Below are 16,091 nucleotides of genomic sequence, written 5' to 3'. Positions count from 1 at the left end.
TCGTTACATAAAGTGCCATATTTTATCGTTACGTAACGATGAATTTAACGATACAATACAATAAAATTTAAATAATAATCAAAATAAATATTATATTTAAAGTAACAATGCTGTACAATACAATAGGTAACAACCATCCAAACAAGCCGTAAAAAGAGATCAAATGAAGAGGACCCCTCCCACAAAAAAAAGAAACCTAGCCGCCAGAGAACGGACTCCCCTCCTGGCCGTTTCCACCATCTCCAGATCGGACCCTTCCCCCTTACTAAAAAAAAAACCCTAGCAACCATTGTCTTATTCTTCTTCACCTAGCTAGAAGCCGCCGCCCCCAGAATCCTACCTCCCTCTTTTAGAACACGCATCTGTAGACACACACACATTCAGAGAACGGAGAAGCACATTTCGCTAGCATTTGGTGTCGATTTTTTCTGGTTTTGCTGAAGAAACTATGTTGCTGTTATCCTCTGCTGAAAGCTTGAAGTTCGGCTCCTATTTCCAGCTCTTGTTTGGTCGTTTAGCACAGTTTTACTGCGTTTAGGTATGTAGATATTCATCTATTTTTCACTTTAAAAATATGAATGAAGATTTGAGTTACTCAAGCCATATTTCCTGATTGATTTCGAAGATGCGTCACTGAATCCGATCATATTTTCATCTATTTTAGTTTGTCGCTCACTTTGGCTTGAATGCTAAAACTGGAATTATTCTCTGTTTAAGTGTAGGTTTGCTAGATGTTTTATTATGCCTGGTTTCTCGTGAATTCATCAGCGGATTTGCCTTGTCGTTTCTATGTTAGCTATTTCTTCAACTGATTATTTTAACTGATTACTTGAGCTGAAATTAGTCATTGATTATTAGATCTGAATTGTAGGATTTTGAAGCCAAATGATTTTGTGTCTGTTTCGAACAATTGAAAAGTGGAAGTGGTGAAATTGCTGTGTATTGAATATGAATATATAGAATCTAGCTTTGAGCAGAACAATTACTGGAGATTTCTTTGTCAGCAACCTTATCCAAACTCAATTTGTATTAGGATAGTTTATAGGTTGTTATTAAAAATTTTGAGCTATGATTTTGTGTAATGAGTTTTCAACTTGGTCGAATCAGTGTTAACGTCTGGAGTAATATGCTTTAAAGACAACTTTGAAATCATGTTAAAATTCAGTTTGGTGCACTATTGGGCTTTTGTGCCCATGAGTTCTCTGGCCAAAACTCATAAATGACTGGCTGGGCCGAATCTTGTCAATAGATAGAATAGTAAGAACTTTAAAGTTGTAAATCATTTCTAGTGATTAAACTTATCCTTTTTCCACAATGTTACTTCCATGAATCGTGACCTTACAACAAATCTCAAAGTTAGCTTAGGTAAATAAGTAATGAACATCGTAGCTTGCTTTAGGCGCGATTAATTCGTGGCCATGGGTGCGGCTCCCGTGGCATGGTCAAGATACGTAAATCCCATTCTGATGTGCATTTCATGTGACCCGACCACAACTTCGAATAATAATAATAAACATATTGTAAATCACGGGTGCGTTTCACGTGGCATTGTTTGCAATGTGTACCAAAACAAACAAGTGCGCGACATCGTGACTTGTTCAAATTAATTCCATAAATATTAAAAACGGTTAAAAGGTAAAAATGCACAATAGGTTTCAAATATGTATAAATCAGATAATTAAGTTAATTATTAATAGTTGAGTGGCCGTGCTAAACCACGGAACTTGGGAGTGCCTCACACCTTCTCTCGGGTTAACAGATTTCCTTACCTGGTCTTCTGGTTTTCGCAGACTTTAAACAGAGTCAAATTTCCTCGATTTGAGATTTAAAATAAAACGGTGACTTGAGACACCATAAATTATTCCAAGTGGCGACTCTGAATAAATAAATAAATCCTATTTCGAATAATGTCACTTAAATTGAAAAAACTCCCTATCCCCCTCGGAAAAAATGAGGTGTGATACTTTCTTTTTTCTTTTTTACATATTTATCCCATATATTCATACTTCTTTCTTATATAACCATTTAATATAAAGTTATTTTATACCTTTAATTTTGAATAATATAAATTATAAGCAAATATTATACATCATACATATTAATGTATAATCCAAATAAAAATGAAATCATTGATAAGGTATAATTAAATAAATATTACATAATGGTAAAATTTAATTTAATTTTTACATAAATATTCAACTTACAAGATTAGTATGTTGCTCCATAAATGCTCTATTATTGCATTATAAAGTGGAAAATGAGCATCTTTGTGCATTACAGTCCCTACTTATTAAATATTTATTTTTATGATAATTAATGAACATTGTGTTATTTATCTACAACACATTAAATTTCAGATTTTGCACTTTTTATTTTTTTATGGTTACATATTTTTATACAATTATAACTTATTATAAAATTAACTTATAATTTTATATAAAAATAAAATATACAAAAATTAATTTATAAAATTATACACCAAAAGTAAAATATAAATTAATATTATAAAGATATTACACAAAAACTATAAGTAGTTACCAAATTATAATATGTTAGATTAAAAATGTTATATGATAAAATAATGATAAATAGTGATGGTGTTGATGAATAGTGTTACACCAAATTTGGTGTAACATTATTCACACACCAAATGGTATAAGAAATGGTGTTGGGTTGGAGTAAAAAAAACCAAATTTTACACTAAAATGACGTTTGGTGTCAAAATTGGTGTTGGGTTGGAGATGGTCTTATCCTCTGCACTGCCAGAGTAACTATCTGACTTCACTTCTCTTTCCTGACGGACTAGTAAATCACAGGTGAGAGGTCACCCCCTTTAGTTAAATTTATCCGGGGAATGCCCCGAAGGATTTGTACATATTTTATTCCGGGGAATGCCCCATAGTATTTTGTAATTGGAAGCCATGACGAGCATCGCGAAGGAAGCAATGTAGGCTAGATTAGAATTTTTATCTTTTTTTTTTATTTTTCTTTTATTAGGTGGGGACGACCTCGAGCCTTTTTGTGTGTTTATTTTTCTTTTGTGTTTTTTTTACCTCAGTTTGAATATTTTAAAAACTTACTAGATCAAGTATGCAACCGTACTAGTTACGGGATTTGGGGAGACCTTCTCCCCGAGTCAAATGAACCCCCTTACCCGAATCTCTGGTGCATACTTAGTTTTGGAGTCCAAAGTGTTTAAAAAGGAAAAATCATTTTTATAAAACGGTAACCAATGTCAGATGGCGACTCTGAAAAATCCTTTTGAACACATTTCTTTGTCACTTTCTAATTAAAAACCCTTGTTTGAGCTTTACGAATCTTTTTATTTTTTTAAGAGGGCTAGTGAAGTTGGTAAAAAAGGGGTGTGACAGTCCCACTACTCACCCTTCTCCACTTAAATACCATACTTTTGTCTGCTATATGGTCTGAACTTATGATGTGCCCCTACCACACAGGTCATGGCTTCACGCACTGCCACACATGCCATGCCAAATCCCCCTCTATAAGGTACTCTCACAGGCCCATCACAGCCCAACACATGCAACAACTTCATCCTACTGCAAATGTAACGAAGAGACCTTCCCTATAGCAGACCTTAAACCCTACTATGAAGCATTGAACCTCTAATTTGCTGCTTCTAATCTGCCAGAAATTCGCCGGAATCCGCCAAGCGCCACCAGAAATGGCGTCAATAGTATCAGAAACGGTTCCAAAGTTCACTGCTGAAGCACTCAAATCCGCAGCTAAACAATCTGAACGTTGCCATATTGTTCCTCTCCGCCTTCGTAGAGCTATCAAAAAGTACCTCCGAGGTAAAGTTTCAACCTTTTTTTATTTTTTATGCACGTTTGTTCAAACATTGATTTCATTAGGATGTGCCTGATTAGAGTATTTTTGCTGAAATGGTCCCTCAATTATTACATTTCATACTCAAAATATCACCGTTGACATATTTATTCCTTCAAGCATGCAAAAGGATTAATTGGTGAAACTCGGTGCATGTGCTTGTGGGAGGCAGCAAGTACCATGTGGAGTTAGTCTAGCTTGTGCCCGGACACCATGGTTGTAAAAAAAGATTAATTTGTGACAATGGTGGTTGCTTATTGGTTTGTCAAGTTCTTGCGTTAAGATTTAGAGCTTGGTATTCCCGGTACTAAGAGCTTGATAAGTGTTTGGTTTAACCTTCATTTTTGTCTAGAGTTGTACTGATTTTATTTTAATGTGGAGTGGATATAGAATTCATGCTGAGAGTATCTGCGAATAACACGGGCTTAATACGGATTTGAATTCCAGTGCTAATGAACACAATGTTAGTTGACCCTTTTGTTCTCTCCGAAATTATGGCATATAAGATATCAACGAATAAAAAAGTAGTAATTAGTAACACTCATCGGTTCCCTTCACATTAGCAGACTACTATGTCATATTCATGTCATTGCCAAGTACAACTATGTTTCTTTTGCTGCCATACCTTTTCTTGGTTTTGCATCAGCCACCACTTTTCATATGCTTCAAATATTGATACCTTTTTGTGAACGGAATTTATGTTGTTTGAGTTTACTGCAATATTGTATGTCGAAGGAGATGAGAAAGCTTGATTTGGAATTGTGTGTATGTAAGGTACGGGAATGAGACTCTCTTTCAGGACTTATAAGACTTTCAGGAGTTTGAAATTCTATTTGGGGTTGGCTCAATGAGACCCATTATGTAGCAGAGTTTAATCCCATAGGTGTGAAACCAAAAGTTCTCAATTTATGTTTAAAAAGACTAGCTTTAGAGTACGCGCGTTGCGCGTGTTCTTCATATCAATGAATATAAAATTTGAAAAAATTACAGAAAATTTATTAAACTATGTAATGAGTTATAAAATAAAATTTTTAAAGTAAAAGCTTAATAAGAACTATTGATCCTATTAGCCTTCTTAATAAAGGAAAAAATTATATCATGCAAGAGCATTCTAATTAATGCCTTTACATAACTTCAATATATGAGTTGCACATTTACTTTAATAGCTCAAATAGTGTAGAATAATATACTGACTTGTCAAATATCATGCAACTATATTATGTTCTCATAGCCTTAAGAAAATAATTTCTATTTGCTCAAAGTACCTAATATAAAATTTATGTTATTCCTATTGAACTCAAGTTGAAGAATACGAATAACAATAAGATACTCCATATATTATTAGATATAATTATCATAGAAAGAATTTTATTAGATTAGAAATATTTAAATCCAACAATATTTATTTCTAGAAAGAAATAACATGATATAAATTAAATCATTATATCATTATGATATGAGTTAAAATTTGCTTAAACATTATTTATATTGTTAATGTACTCAAAATAAGTTAAATTATTTACATTGTTAAAGTATTATTTAGCTGCTAAATCATAATGTAGGATTTGGTCTTGGAGCGCAAACCCATAATCAGACATTCGTAGACAACTCTTAAATAAAAATTTATAATTTGAGATTTTAACTAATATAAAAATATAATTGTACACTTTTTGTTTCGGTTATATACACTAAATTTAAAAAGGGTGCGCTTTTGCATGTCACACTTATAAAAATTCTCAAAAGAAGTTTAGACATATCAATGCTTCGTTAGTAATCTTCCTTAAACATGTACACGCTTGCACACCTATTTAAGTACTAAATTTTAATTTTTTAAAATCCTAGGACTTTTTACATTGTTTATATAAGGAAATAATTAATAACAATAATTTTAGTTGACTTCAGAATCCTAAATTTTAGGAAAAATTATCAAATGACTATTTTGTCTAGTGTGAACTCTATATATAAAGGGTAAAAAAGGCGAACGACATTTCGCTAAGGGCCTTTGTGCTTTTAATATAGTATAGATTTTTTTCTATCAGAGGTGATATTTCGAGGATAAAGTTAAATTAAGAGTGATACTTGTGGGATTATTTTTGGCCAAAACTGTGCCCTTTTCTTCACATCCTACAAATGGCCCCAAAGAAAGTGGAATGGATGAGATGACTTGTATAGCTGACCCTAACTAATTTGAGATTGAGGAATGGTTGAATGATTGATATGCTTTTATTTGCTCTCATCTTAATTTTTATGCTTGGGTTGGGCCTATTATTGCGTCGTAAGAGGAGAACTCAAATGGTTAGAGATTGCAGGCATAGTTGATTGAGTATATGTTTCTATTTCATCTCTCGCTAAAGTTTTGTGTTTGCGCTTGATCTACTTATTTAAGAGCTAGGATGCCCACCCCAACTAGTTTAGGATTGACATGCAGTTGATTGACTGATTGACATGCTTTTGTGTGATCTCACTCTAAATTGTGTTTTGGCTGGGTATACTTATTGTGAAGCAGGAAGAGCCGGCCCCAACTAGTTTGGGGTTGAGGATAGTTGGTTGACTGATTGATTGCCATTCTATTAGATCGCTCTCTAAAGTTGTGTTTCGGGTGGATCTAATTTATTGCAGAGCAAGAGGAGCCACATATGAAGAGAAAAGTGTTGAGGTTATCAGAATCATTCAGCCAAATAAAGGAAGTGAATTTGATGCTGCCAACCTCCACATCCAAGGAGCTTGTTGAAGATCCTCTGAAGTCTGTTGAATGTTCACAGCGGTGGAAAATTAAAAGCGCCTATGGTGACATTGGCCTCAAGTATAGGGAGGATGAAACAGTGGCCTATGTGGCGTCCCGTATGCCTGCCGTCTACTCTGCTCTTTATAGAGTGCTTAGTGAGGTAAACAAATATGATATCTAATTGAAATGATTTTTTACATTCCTATTTTGTCCTTTCAGATGAATTTTCCAAAATTTGGGTTTTGAAACATGAATATGAATTTGGTTGCGAAAAGTGATTGCTTTGATATGATTTTACTTTAGGTTCGTAGAAGATTGCCTGGGTTTTCACCAGCTAAGGTGTTGGATTTTGGGGCTGGGACTGGTTCTGCATTTTGGTGAGAAGATTATTGATATTGTATATAGTTGATTTCTGCTGGTTAATTGTCATACCTATATGTTAATATCTGTTGACCCTTTGGTTTAATAAGTTGTTGAATTGTGTGGTTATGCAGGGCACTTAGAGAAGTGTGGCCACGGTCATTGAATAGAATTAATTTGGTGGAGCCATCACAGTCCATGCAGCGTGCTGGACAGAGCCTTATAAAAGGTACATTCTGGTGTTCTATGGATTCCTTCGGATCTGGAAAAGTCTGATACTCTTAGGAAGCATTTTTTTGAATCCTAATTACTAGCTATTTACTGCCTCGTTGATCAGCTAGTTAATTTTTCTGAGTCACTGGCTTATGTGGAAGTATGTCTATTGTGCTTTTTTGATGTGAAAGTATATCAAATCTGTTCTTCAGACACAATGTAATACAATTCTATATGTGTACATCATATTTTTATAAATCTGATGCAACTTGTTCCAGCCTTGCAAATTGTCCTCTTATCAGAGTATAGAATTTGCCAACAAGAAGAAGATTTTGTATGCCTTGAGCTTTTGTCATGTATATATGAAGGAGATTCGCTGAGATTCACAAGCCGCAACCTACGATGTCATATCTTGGAGTCATTTGCTGTTATCCGTGGGACTTAATGTGCTGCTTGATATTGTGGCCTGTTACTGTTGTACAATAAAGGAGTATCTAGGCCTGTGGTTAAGGATTGCTTTCTTGTTTCTCTCTCTCTAGCAGTTTTGAGTGCTTTACTTTTCATGAGTGCGAACCTATAACCCCTTTACATATATTTTTATTACTATTCTACTGCTGTATCTAGAAAAGCTGATAAAGGTGGCAAAATATGTCCTGTAATTGCTGTAGGTCTTAAAAATTTGCCACTCATTCAAAGTTATGGAAGTATTCAAGCACTCTCTCAGGATGTCAAAAAGAGTGACAGACAACATGATCTTGTGATTGCTGTAAGTACAATTTTGTTGTGGTTTGCTCCTTAGATTTTGTGTAGGGGCTTCTCCAAATTATAATACTTTATTACTTCATCAAACTATGAAGTATTTCTTTAATGTGTTTAATCTTGTCATTGTTAAGAATATATGTTGTGCTCTGTTGCATCATGTTTTGATTATGGTGCTGATTAGTTTTAAATTTTGTTTGATTGAAGTCATACGTACTTGGAGAGATTCCATCTCTGAAGGACAGAATCACGGTTGTGCGGCAGCTCTGGGAACTGACAGGAGATGTTCTGGTAGGTTTTGAAGTCCATATTTCAGCAGTCCAAATCCCTTCCCCCATCCGCCTCCTATTCCCCCACCCACCCACCCCAAACAGAAAGCGGGAAGAGCCTGCTATTCCATTTCTCCTACAGACTTATTTTTCGTGCATCCAAGTGGCAGGCTTTTTCATCAAGCTTCAACAGTTAGTCGATTCATTATGTTTGTGTTATCTGAAGTTTCTGATGGTTTAGGGAAGTTCTTCTGATCTTCAAGTACTATATTATATGCTTTTCTTCAAAGTTTTCACATACTATTGATGTTTTTAGTTCTCAATTCACCAGTTCAAGTACTATCTGAAACTGATAACTTGATCAAGATCTTGGAATAAGATGATAATTAGTTTGTCTTCTCTCTGTATTAGAAAAAGATAAGAGGGGAAACCTCATTTACACGGCTGTAGTTCTACTAAATATCTCCTCCTTATCTCTCTATCAAAAATCTTCTTTTTGTAAGAGAAAAAGCTATTTCCTCTAACAATATACTGTTGAGCAGGTCTTGGTTGAACCAGGAACACCACAAGGATCTAATATTATATCTCAAATGCGATCTCACATTTTATGGATGGAGAAAAGGGTAAAATTCACTTTTTTGGTTTTTGCTTGGACGGCGGGGAGGGAGCTGGTTTATTCCAAGTTGGGATGTTTATTCTAAATGATCTTTTTCCCTTTGTTCTAAAATGGTAATTTCTAGAGAAGCCGCAAACTAGAAGATGCATCTGGCAAAGAATGTAAAGCATTGACGACACTAAAGAATGGAGCATATATAGTTGCACCAGTAAGCGTAAAGTTTGTAATGAAACTACCTGAATAGATTTGCACTACTTTTCTATCTCAATGAATTTGTTCTTTTGTTTGCAGTGTCCGCATGATGGAAGTTGTCCTTTGGATAACACTGGAAAATATTGTCATTTTGTTCAACGCTTGCAGAGGACAACATCACAACGTGCCTACAAGGTTTGCCTCATATTCCTTTTCCCTACAAAATGTGCACTCTGAATTTGATGAAGTCTCCGTTTCCTGTGTAAGCTTGCATTTTCTTTCTCCCAATACATGGGTATTAAACATGTTTCTGATTCCGTTTCTTGCATGGTCTGTTAGCGGTCGAAAGGTGAGCCTCTACGTGGCTTTGAAGATGAAAAGTTTTGCTTTATTGCTTTTAGACGAGGACAACGGCCAAGGCAAGTTGTTCATCAAGAATACAACATGCCATTAGTTAAATTGTTTTTAGCTTGTTGTATCATCACAATTGTGAAATTTCATTGTTTCTGTTTCACTACCTTAAGCTAACCTTTAATTGAACTTATTGTTTCTTTCAATTAGGGAGCCTTGGCCACTGGATGGTATGAAGTTTGAGACTTTGAAGGAGCAGCATGCCAGAAGAAATCCAGAGGATTTAGAGATTGACTATGGTATTTGTTTATCGGTATTCTGATCTTTGATTTGCTTTGCCATCTAAAAACTTGTTTATTTATCTAGAACCTGCTGTTAACACATTACAAAATAGTGACACTTTTCCTTTTATGCCAGAGGACCAGTTCATCTCATCAGAAGATGAGGATGTTCAAGATGAAGATCCAATCTCCTATGATTCCGATGTTACAGAAACAGACGCCATTACTGAAAATGATGATTGGGAGGAAGAAGGCGAAGAAACAGCCCATGCTAATCTTGGTAGTGGTTGGGGAAGAATCATATACAATCCTCTAAGAAGGGGCAAGCGGGTTGAGATGGATATTTGTCGATCAATGGATCGAGAAGGCACTGAAGGCTCGTTTGACCGAATTGTTATTACAAAGAGCAAAAACCCAACATTGCATCATCAGGCTCGAAGATCAGTCTGGGGTGACTTATGGCCCTTTTAGATTTTGTTAGAAAAATGGCCCTCGGGGCTTTGGTCAAGAAGTAAGAGCGCAGCGCATGATGTGTGAATTATGCGCACGTAGTGACAAAAACCTGATATTTAAATGGAGAAAGTTTCCGGGACGGGCCATGGTCCGCGGATTATCGAACTATGGGCAACTGACCCTTGGTGATTTATCGGATATGAAAAAAAATTTATTAGAAAAAATGTGAAAAGCATAAAGTTGAGCAGATTTCACGTGTGGGCAAAGGTACTGTAATACATGTAGTTTTTTCATAGCTAACTATTGCTTGAGGAAAGAAAAGTGAACCAGATAGTTATTCTGGTAAAGCAGAGGATAAGATTGAGCAGAGGTTTGCTCAAATGGCACTTTGCTCAAGAAACAATAAGTGAAGATATAAATGTGAATTCTGCACAAATCATTTTACCATTTGCATGTGAATCACGAGTTCTTTTTCTTTTCCAAGTGAAAAATGTGAATCATGTACTCTCTCGTTAGTTTAAGATAAAATGAAGATTTTTAGAATTTATGGTCCTAAACAAGTTAAAATGAGTCTAGAATATTTATGTGATTATAAAAGTTTCTCATAAGGGTGTAAATGGAAGTTTAAATTAAATTGTTTTTAAATTTAGAAAGATGTCATTCTTTTTGGAACGGAGCAAAAAGAAAATAAGCTCACATAAATTGAAACACAACGTATAAAATCATAACATGTACTGGTGTTATGCCACGTGTAAAAACCAGAGTGGGACTCCATTTGATTTGGGATGTGTTATTTATTATTAGGCTCATGTGATTATGTACTCCCTAGCCAAAAGAAGAATAGTTTTGTTACTATTTGAAAGGTGAATGATTTTTCAATTTCCTAATTTAATGAGTTTTCGTTTTAGGTGACTTTTTGATAATATGAGGAAATTGATTTTTTTTTCATAATAGGTATGGTATGACTAAAGTCATTTTTTTATGAAAAAATATTTGCTAGAAATAATATTTTCCAATATTCATTTTTGGAAAAATAAATATTATAGACTATTAATAATATTAGTAAATCGTAGGATATTTGCACATAAATTTGTAAGATCTATTTACTTTTGATAGAAACATTTTTGTTTTGAAGTATTTGATCATGGAAAATAATTTTTGAAAATATTCTTTGTTTTACCATTACCCACAACAACAAAAAAATAGACCTTTGTGAGTCATTATTTGGAGAGTAGCATGTACTTCACCTAGTATTATTACATCATACTCCCTCCAATTCATAATAAGTAATCCTTTGGTCTTTTGGTTTTTTTATTTTTGTTCAAAATAAGTGTTCTTTTACATAATTAAAATGAATTAACTTTACTTTTTAAAATTTGTCCTTATTTACATATATCAATCAGTCAAAGTTAATAATACGCAAATTTTAATTAAGAATAATTTAGTTAAAATTCTTATTTCTTTTTTAAGAATTACTAGTATTTTATCAAAGGGTCCGTTCTTTAGCAGTGCAAGTCCATTCTTTAAATACTGCTCTTTCTTCAGCTTTTCTGCAGAGGCAGAGGATGATATTAGTTTCCTCTTTAAGAGAGAGAGAGAGCAGCTTCAAAAGTGAAAAAAACAGTACGTAGTCAAATTAAATATCTGACGCTCTATATAGCAAATTAAAAAATCACTCAAAAAAGTTTTTAAAAGCGACGCTTAATATTGAGCAGGGTTTTCCTGCAAATCCACTGAGAGCTTCAGAACCGAGAGAGACTAGTCATGAGTACTTTACTTTTAGGGATTTCAAAGTGTTTGTACTCAAAAGAATGATTAGGAGAAGAAAATAAAAAAGACTAGGCAAAAGAGAATTATTTTTAAAAAAAGTAAAAAAAAATTGTATTTGTTTGTTCATTGAAAAGAAAGAAAGGGCATAGGGATATGTTGTTAATTGAAATGTGGGAAATTGGGAATTCATTTATTGTAATTACTTATAAAAGGAATTAATCAAAAAAAATGGTATGGGGATCAAACCCCTAACCTTGGGGACAAAAAGGAGAGCATGGGTGGCCACAAATATATTTAACCACATAATTGAAAAGGTTAGTATTTTATGCATAGCCTAGGGAGGGGAGCATGGGTGCATGTACCCCACCCCCTCCACGTAAATCCGTCTCTATCGGGGTAGTGGTAAGGTTTGCGTACACATTACCCTCCCCAGACTCCACTAGTGAGATTACACTGGGCTGTTGTTGTTGTTATTGCTGTCAACCTGCATGAAGAACCAAGAAGATCTTTAAATTTTGTACCTTTTACAAGTGCAATAACAGAACAGGATCACTAGAGTAAGACATCTTAGGGTATAGAAAACGGATCGAAACAGCAATGGCTGGTCCACCAGAGAGCAAAGAATGTAGAAGATGTGCATTAGCAGGACATAAGCCAAGACCAATTGTTTTCAAGCTATACAAATAACATTCCAAAATGCATTCTTCGAATTGAGCAATGCAATATTGTTGAGAGCCCCATTACTTAGGATCGATAGCCAACTCTCAAATCTGTGTTCATCACAAAGAAGATTATATGTTGCATGGATTCATTGTAATAAAAAACTGGCAGTAAAAGAGCTCATGTAACACACAATCGTACAATTACCATGTCTTTCATTTTCCTCACAAAGTTATACATGCAACATAGAGGTGACTAATATTAACAATCCAAATTTAAACTTTATGCAGAAAGCTAATGAACAGCTAAACCTTCAGAAACAAGAAGAAAATCAGTCAAAGATTTCACATGGACTTCACTGGCTCATTAGTCAATAGTCATTACCTGTGAAGCTTTTTTGCCTCAGAGTTTGGCTCTCAAACTTTTTCGTTCCCATTGTCGTGAAATTTGCTAGGCCAAGATTTAGTTACTAAATCAAGTAAAACCAAGCTCTCCTTGTATGCAAATAGTTCTATCATCTCAGGATTCCCTTGGAAGTGAAGATCTTGAAATTGTTGGTTTATAGGGTCATAAATAGAAAAGTCCCCCTCAATGGATTCGAATATAACCTCTCCATTCTTCATAAAACATAGGGGCCAACAGATTTTGAATGAGCAATCAATTTTAAACTGATGGCACCAAACTTTTAAAGAACAATCTTCTTTCATCATCCAAATATGCCACCAATCTAGTGATTCAGGGCAATGGACAAATAGGTAAAGTGAATCACGAAATACTGCTAACGATCCAGTTAATGCACCATCGTCGAGGTAAGACTTTGGCAGCTTTATTTCTTCAAAAACGTGGCCAGCCATATCGAAAGATACAATAAAGTCATCATATACAGTTTCATTAACCTTTCTTGCAACCCAATATATCGATCCATCTAGAAATGCCTTTGCCATATGGCTTGTAATAAAGTATGAAAGATCAATTTCAATCTTTGTCCAAGAATCTGTTTTCAATGAGTAAACTTCAACAATAGGCGGAAGTTTTGGGGGGTCTGTTAGATTCATTTGCTCAGAATACAAAATCCTTACCACCTTATATTCATCCAATTTAGGAATGTAACCAAACCCAAACACCACATGAACAGGAATGTCAGGAAGCTGAACAGTAGAACTGCTAAGATTCTTGACTATTTTTGTGGCTGGATTCCAAAAATACATGTTGCAATCAGATCTAGGAGTTATAGGGTAAAGAAGAAAGAGAACACCATTGCAACAGCCAAAGACTTCAAAACTTTTAGTCGATTCCCACAAAGGAAATTCCGGGTTCTTGTGCTCGGCAAATGTTTCATCACAGTACAAAGTGCAACATTCTTTTTCCCCAACATCTAAGATATCTTTACTTATCAAGTAGCTTTTCTTATATGATGAATGCTGATTCATATGCATCTTAACAAAATGAGGATCTCTAATAAGATTAAACCAAGATTTGCAAACACACCTGAATTGCATGAGAGCTTTGACTGGAAGTCTTGACAAAATGTTTGTTATTTCATCACCAGGTGGATCAGCAGAGATCATCGTGCTTATTAAGATAGTAACGGCAAAAGAAGAGCCAAAAGATTGGCCTGATGCCTAGCGGATTTGAACAACTTTTACAAGATCAAAGGAACAGGGAAATTTAGCACCAGTAAATGAAGCACTTACAACTCTACCAATTAGGCAAGGTCATAAGTGAGAGAGCGACAGAGAACAAACTTTCAAATCTGGGAAAAACATGAGGACTATCAGAGACACCACCGAAACAAAGATAAACATGGATACATCGAAGATGACAACTGTCGCGCTGAAGAAAAAGAGGAAGAGTGGTGAACAAAAGGAGGGTGGAAGTTGGAGAAACCGACAACAATTAATAGGAGAGCGGTGGTGAATAAAGAGATTGACACTGAGCAACCGAAAGGATAATAAAAGGAAAGTAAGGGTCTACGGGAAACAAATAGGATATGGACAATAAAATCTCTCACAACAATGTATCTACAATGAAATAGATATTGAGGGAGAGGTGGAGCTTGGATTCTATATAAACCTTCTCTACTTAGTTAACATTAGTTCCCAAGTTAAGATGATGCCTAATTTTGCTAAGTTAGGATCTTGATAACATCATAAATGTTAGCCACTGAACATGTTACCATTCTCAAAAAAATAAATGTTAGCCACTGAAATATTGTATTTCAAGAAGATTGGACAAGGATGAGTATTAGAGAAGTGATCAGTAAGAAAATATGAAGCATACATAAAACTGAAAAGGTCCTAATTACCATAACCAATATCATATGATTCGACGTGTGTAAGAAAAACAGTTGATCATGTTTAATACCTCATCATTTGTCAACTTATCATCAAAGGAAAGTGTTATGGGTACATGTTTTCAAAGACTAAAAGTTTCGTCTAAGGCATGGACCTACTTAAACCTTTTCTGCTGAAGAACAGAAAATAGAAAGACCTATTTGTGCACACTGAACAGTATGATACAACAGATGTGTGAGCAATAAAACAGACATACTCACGCTCAATCTTAATTAAGGCAAGCAACTATAGTTTTCATTTAATGAAGGTTTAATCAGACAAAAATGATCTTCTGACTATGAACCGCTAAACACATGGTTGTGAACACCCTTAGATCATTGTGTTCTATGAAATGAGCACGTTATGTCTATCCAAATAGATATTAATTACTAATCATATGCAGAAAGTATCCCCTTATCTGCAAATCACACAGAAGGCTAAAATGTATATAGTAATTAATTTGGTAAATTTAGAAGCAAAGTCCATCACTAGTTATACTCCACTATTGATTGCACTAGTTCCACAGTGCAACAAATTATTAATAATCCTCCCCCAAGCAGTGTCCGGTACGCGTTTTGGGGCCCGACTAATCAGGATTCGCGCCGTAAAGTCCTACTTTGGAGGTAAAACACTCCTTACCAAAGGCGACTCCATACCCAAACCCGAGACCTCTTGTTAAGACTGAAAGAGTACTTACCACTACACCACCCTTTGGTGGTGATAGCTAACTACCTTCCTCTTGATCAAATGCAGATACTGTGGTGTCAAGAGCTGCACATAATTCAAGATCATTTTATTCAGGAACCCTAGGATACATAGCTCAATCTAATTATTCCCATATGGCTATAGCATCCATTTGTAGTGTTAGAATCTATGTAAAAGGAAAAAAAAATGTTCCAACTCTAATAACAGAATGACACGTCAAATTAATCTGTTTTTAGATCTCCAATGCATAAGAATAAGAAGAAATAGAGTTTTCCTTCAACATTATTAGCACAATTGAAAAAATTGGTGAGAATACAAATAGAGCTGAATGGATACAGATAATTCAATAAAAATTGGTATGCGATTTGAATATTTGTACCCTTCAACTATAAGCTTAATTAAGATTTGAATATATTACCACTTGCGGAGCAATGGACGGGGAAATGGTTTCGCCGGAAAACCTCGCCGGGAAAATGGACGGCTGAGGGAGATGAGTAGTCGTTATCGAATTGGGCCGAGCAAATGGATTTCATAAATAGCCACTTTTATGAATGTTTG

General features: G+C 34.9%; 2 protein-coding genes across 8 annotated transcripts; one reads left to right on the top strand and one right to left on the bottom strand.

Moving 5' to 3' along the window:
* Positions 1 to 223: 223 nt before the first annotated feature.
* LOC104237739 (rsm22-cox11 tandem protein 2, mitochondrial-like) lies at positions 224 to 10,524 on the top strand. 4 transcript variants are annotated; one of them, XM_009791954.2, is made up of 14 exons: positions 230 to 538; positions 3,456 to 3,507; positions 3,650 to 3,812; positions 6,466 to 6,731; positions 6,875 to 6,948; positions 7,066 to 7,160; positions 7,813 to 7,910; positions 8,111 to 8,194; positions 8,715 to 8,795; positions 8,913 to 8,996; positions 9,080 to 9,175; positions 9,320 to 9,399; positions 9,542 to 9,630; positions 9,749 to 10,524. In XM_009791954.2, exons 2-14 carry the CDS (start codon positions 3,481 to 3,483, stop codon positions 10,081 to 10,083), a joined length of 1,572 nt encoding a protein of 523 aa, XP_009790256.1. In that variant the 5' UTR covers positions 230 to 538; positions 3,456 to 3,480; the 3' UTR covers positions 10,084 to 10,524. The 4 variants fall into 4 exon arrangements, with proteins under 4 accessions (XP_009790258.1, XP_009790256.1, XP_070009109.1 ...); XM_070153008.1 differs by having other exon boundaries at positions 9,320 to 9,403; positions 9,546 to 9,630; XM_009791955.2 differs by having other exon boundaries at positions 445 to 538; positions 3,456 to 3,565.
* A 1,496-nt stretch (positions 10,525 to 12,020) lies between these two features.
* Positions 12,021 to 16,091, bottom strand: LOC104237738 (F-box/kelch-repeat protein At3g23880-like). 4 transcript variants are annotated; one of them, XM_009791953.2, is made up of 2 exons: positions 12,880 to 14,293; positions 12,021 to 12,319 (listed from the first exon to the last, which is right to left on the bottom strand). In XM_009791953.2, the coding sequence occupies exon 1, from the start codon at positions 14,061 to 14,063 to the stop codon at positions 12,912 to 12,914; it is 1,152 nt and encodes a 383-aa protein (XP_009790255.1). In that variant the 5' UTR covers positions 14,064 to 14,293; the 3' UTR covers positions 12,021 to 12,319; positions 12,880 to 12,911. The 4 variants fall into 4 exon arrangements, 2 of the variants coding, with proteins under 2 accessions (XP_009790255.1, XP_009790252.1); XR_011401445.1 differs by lacking the exons at positions 12,021 to 12,319; positions 12,880 to 14,293 and adding exons at positions 12,450 to 12,605; positions 15,952 to 16,091; XM_009791950.2 differs by lacking the exon at positions 12,021 to 12,319 and adding an exon at positions 12,450 to 12,605.

This window comes from Nicotiana sylvestris, chromosome 8, assembly GCF_000393655.2.
Source record: "Nicotiana sylvestris chromosome 8, ASM39365v2, whole genome shotgun sequence".
Taxonomy (NCBI): Eukaryota; Viridiplantae; Streptophyta; class Magnoliopsida; order Solanales; family Solanaceae; genus Nicotiana; species Nicotiana sylvestris.
The sequence above is the reverse complement of the archived record's forward strand: the minus strand, read 5'-3'. Positions and strand labels throughout refer to the sequence as shown.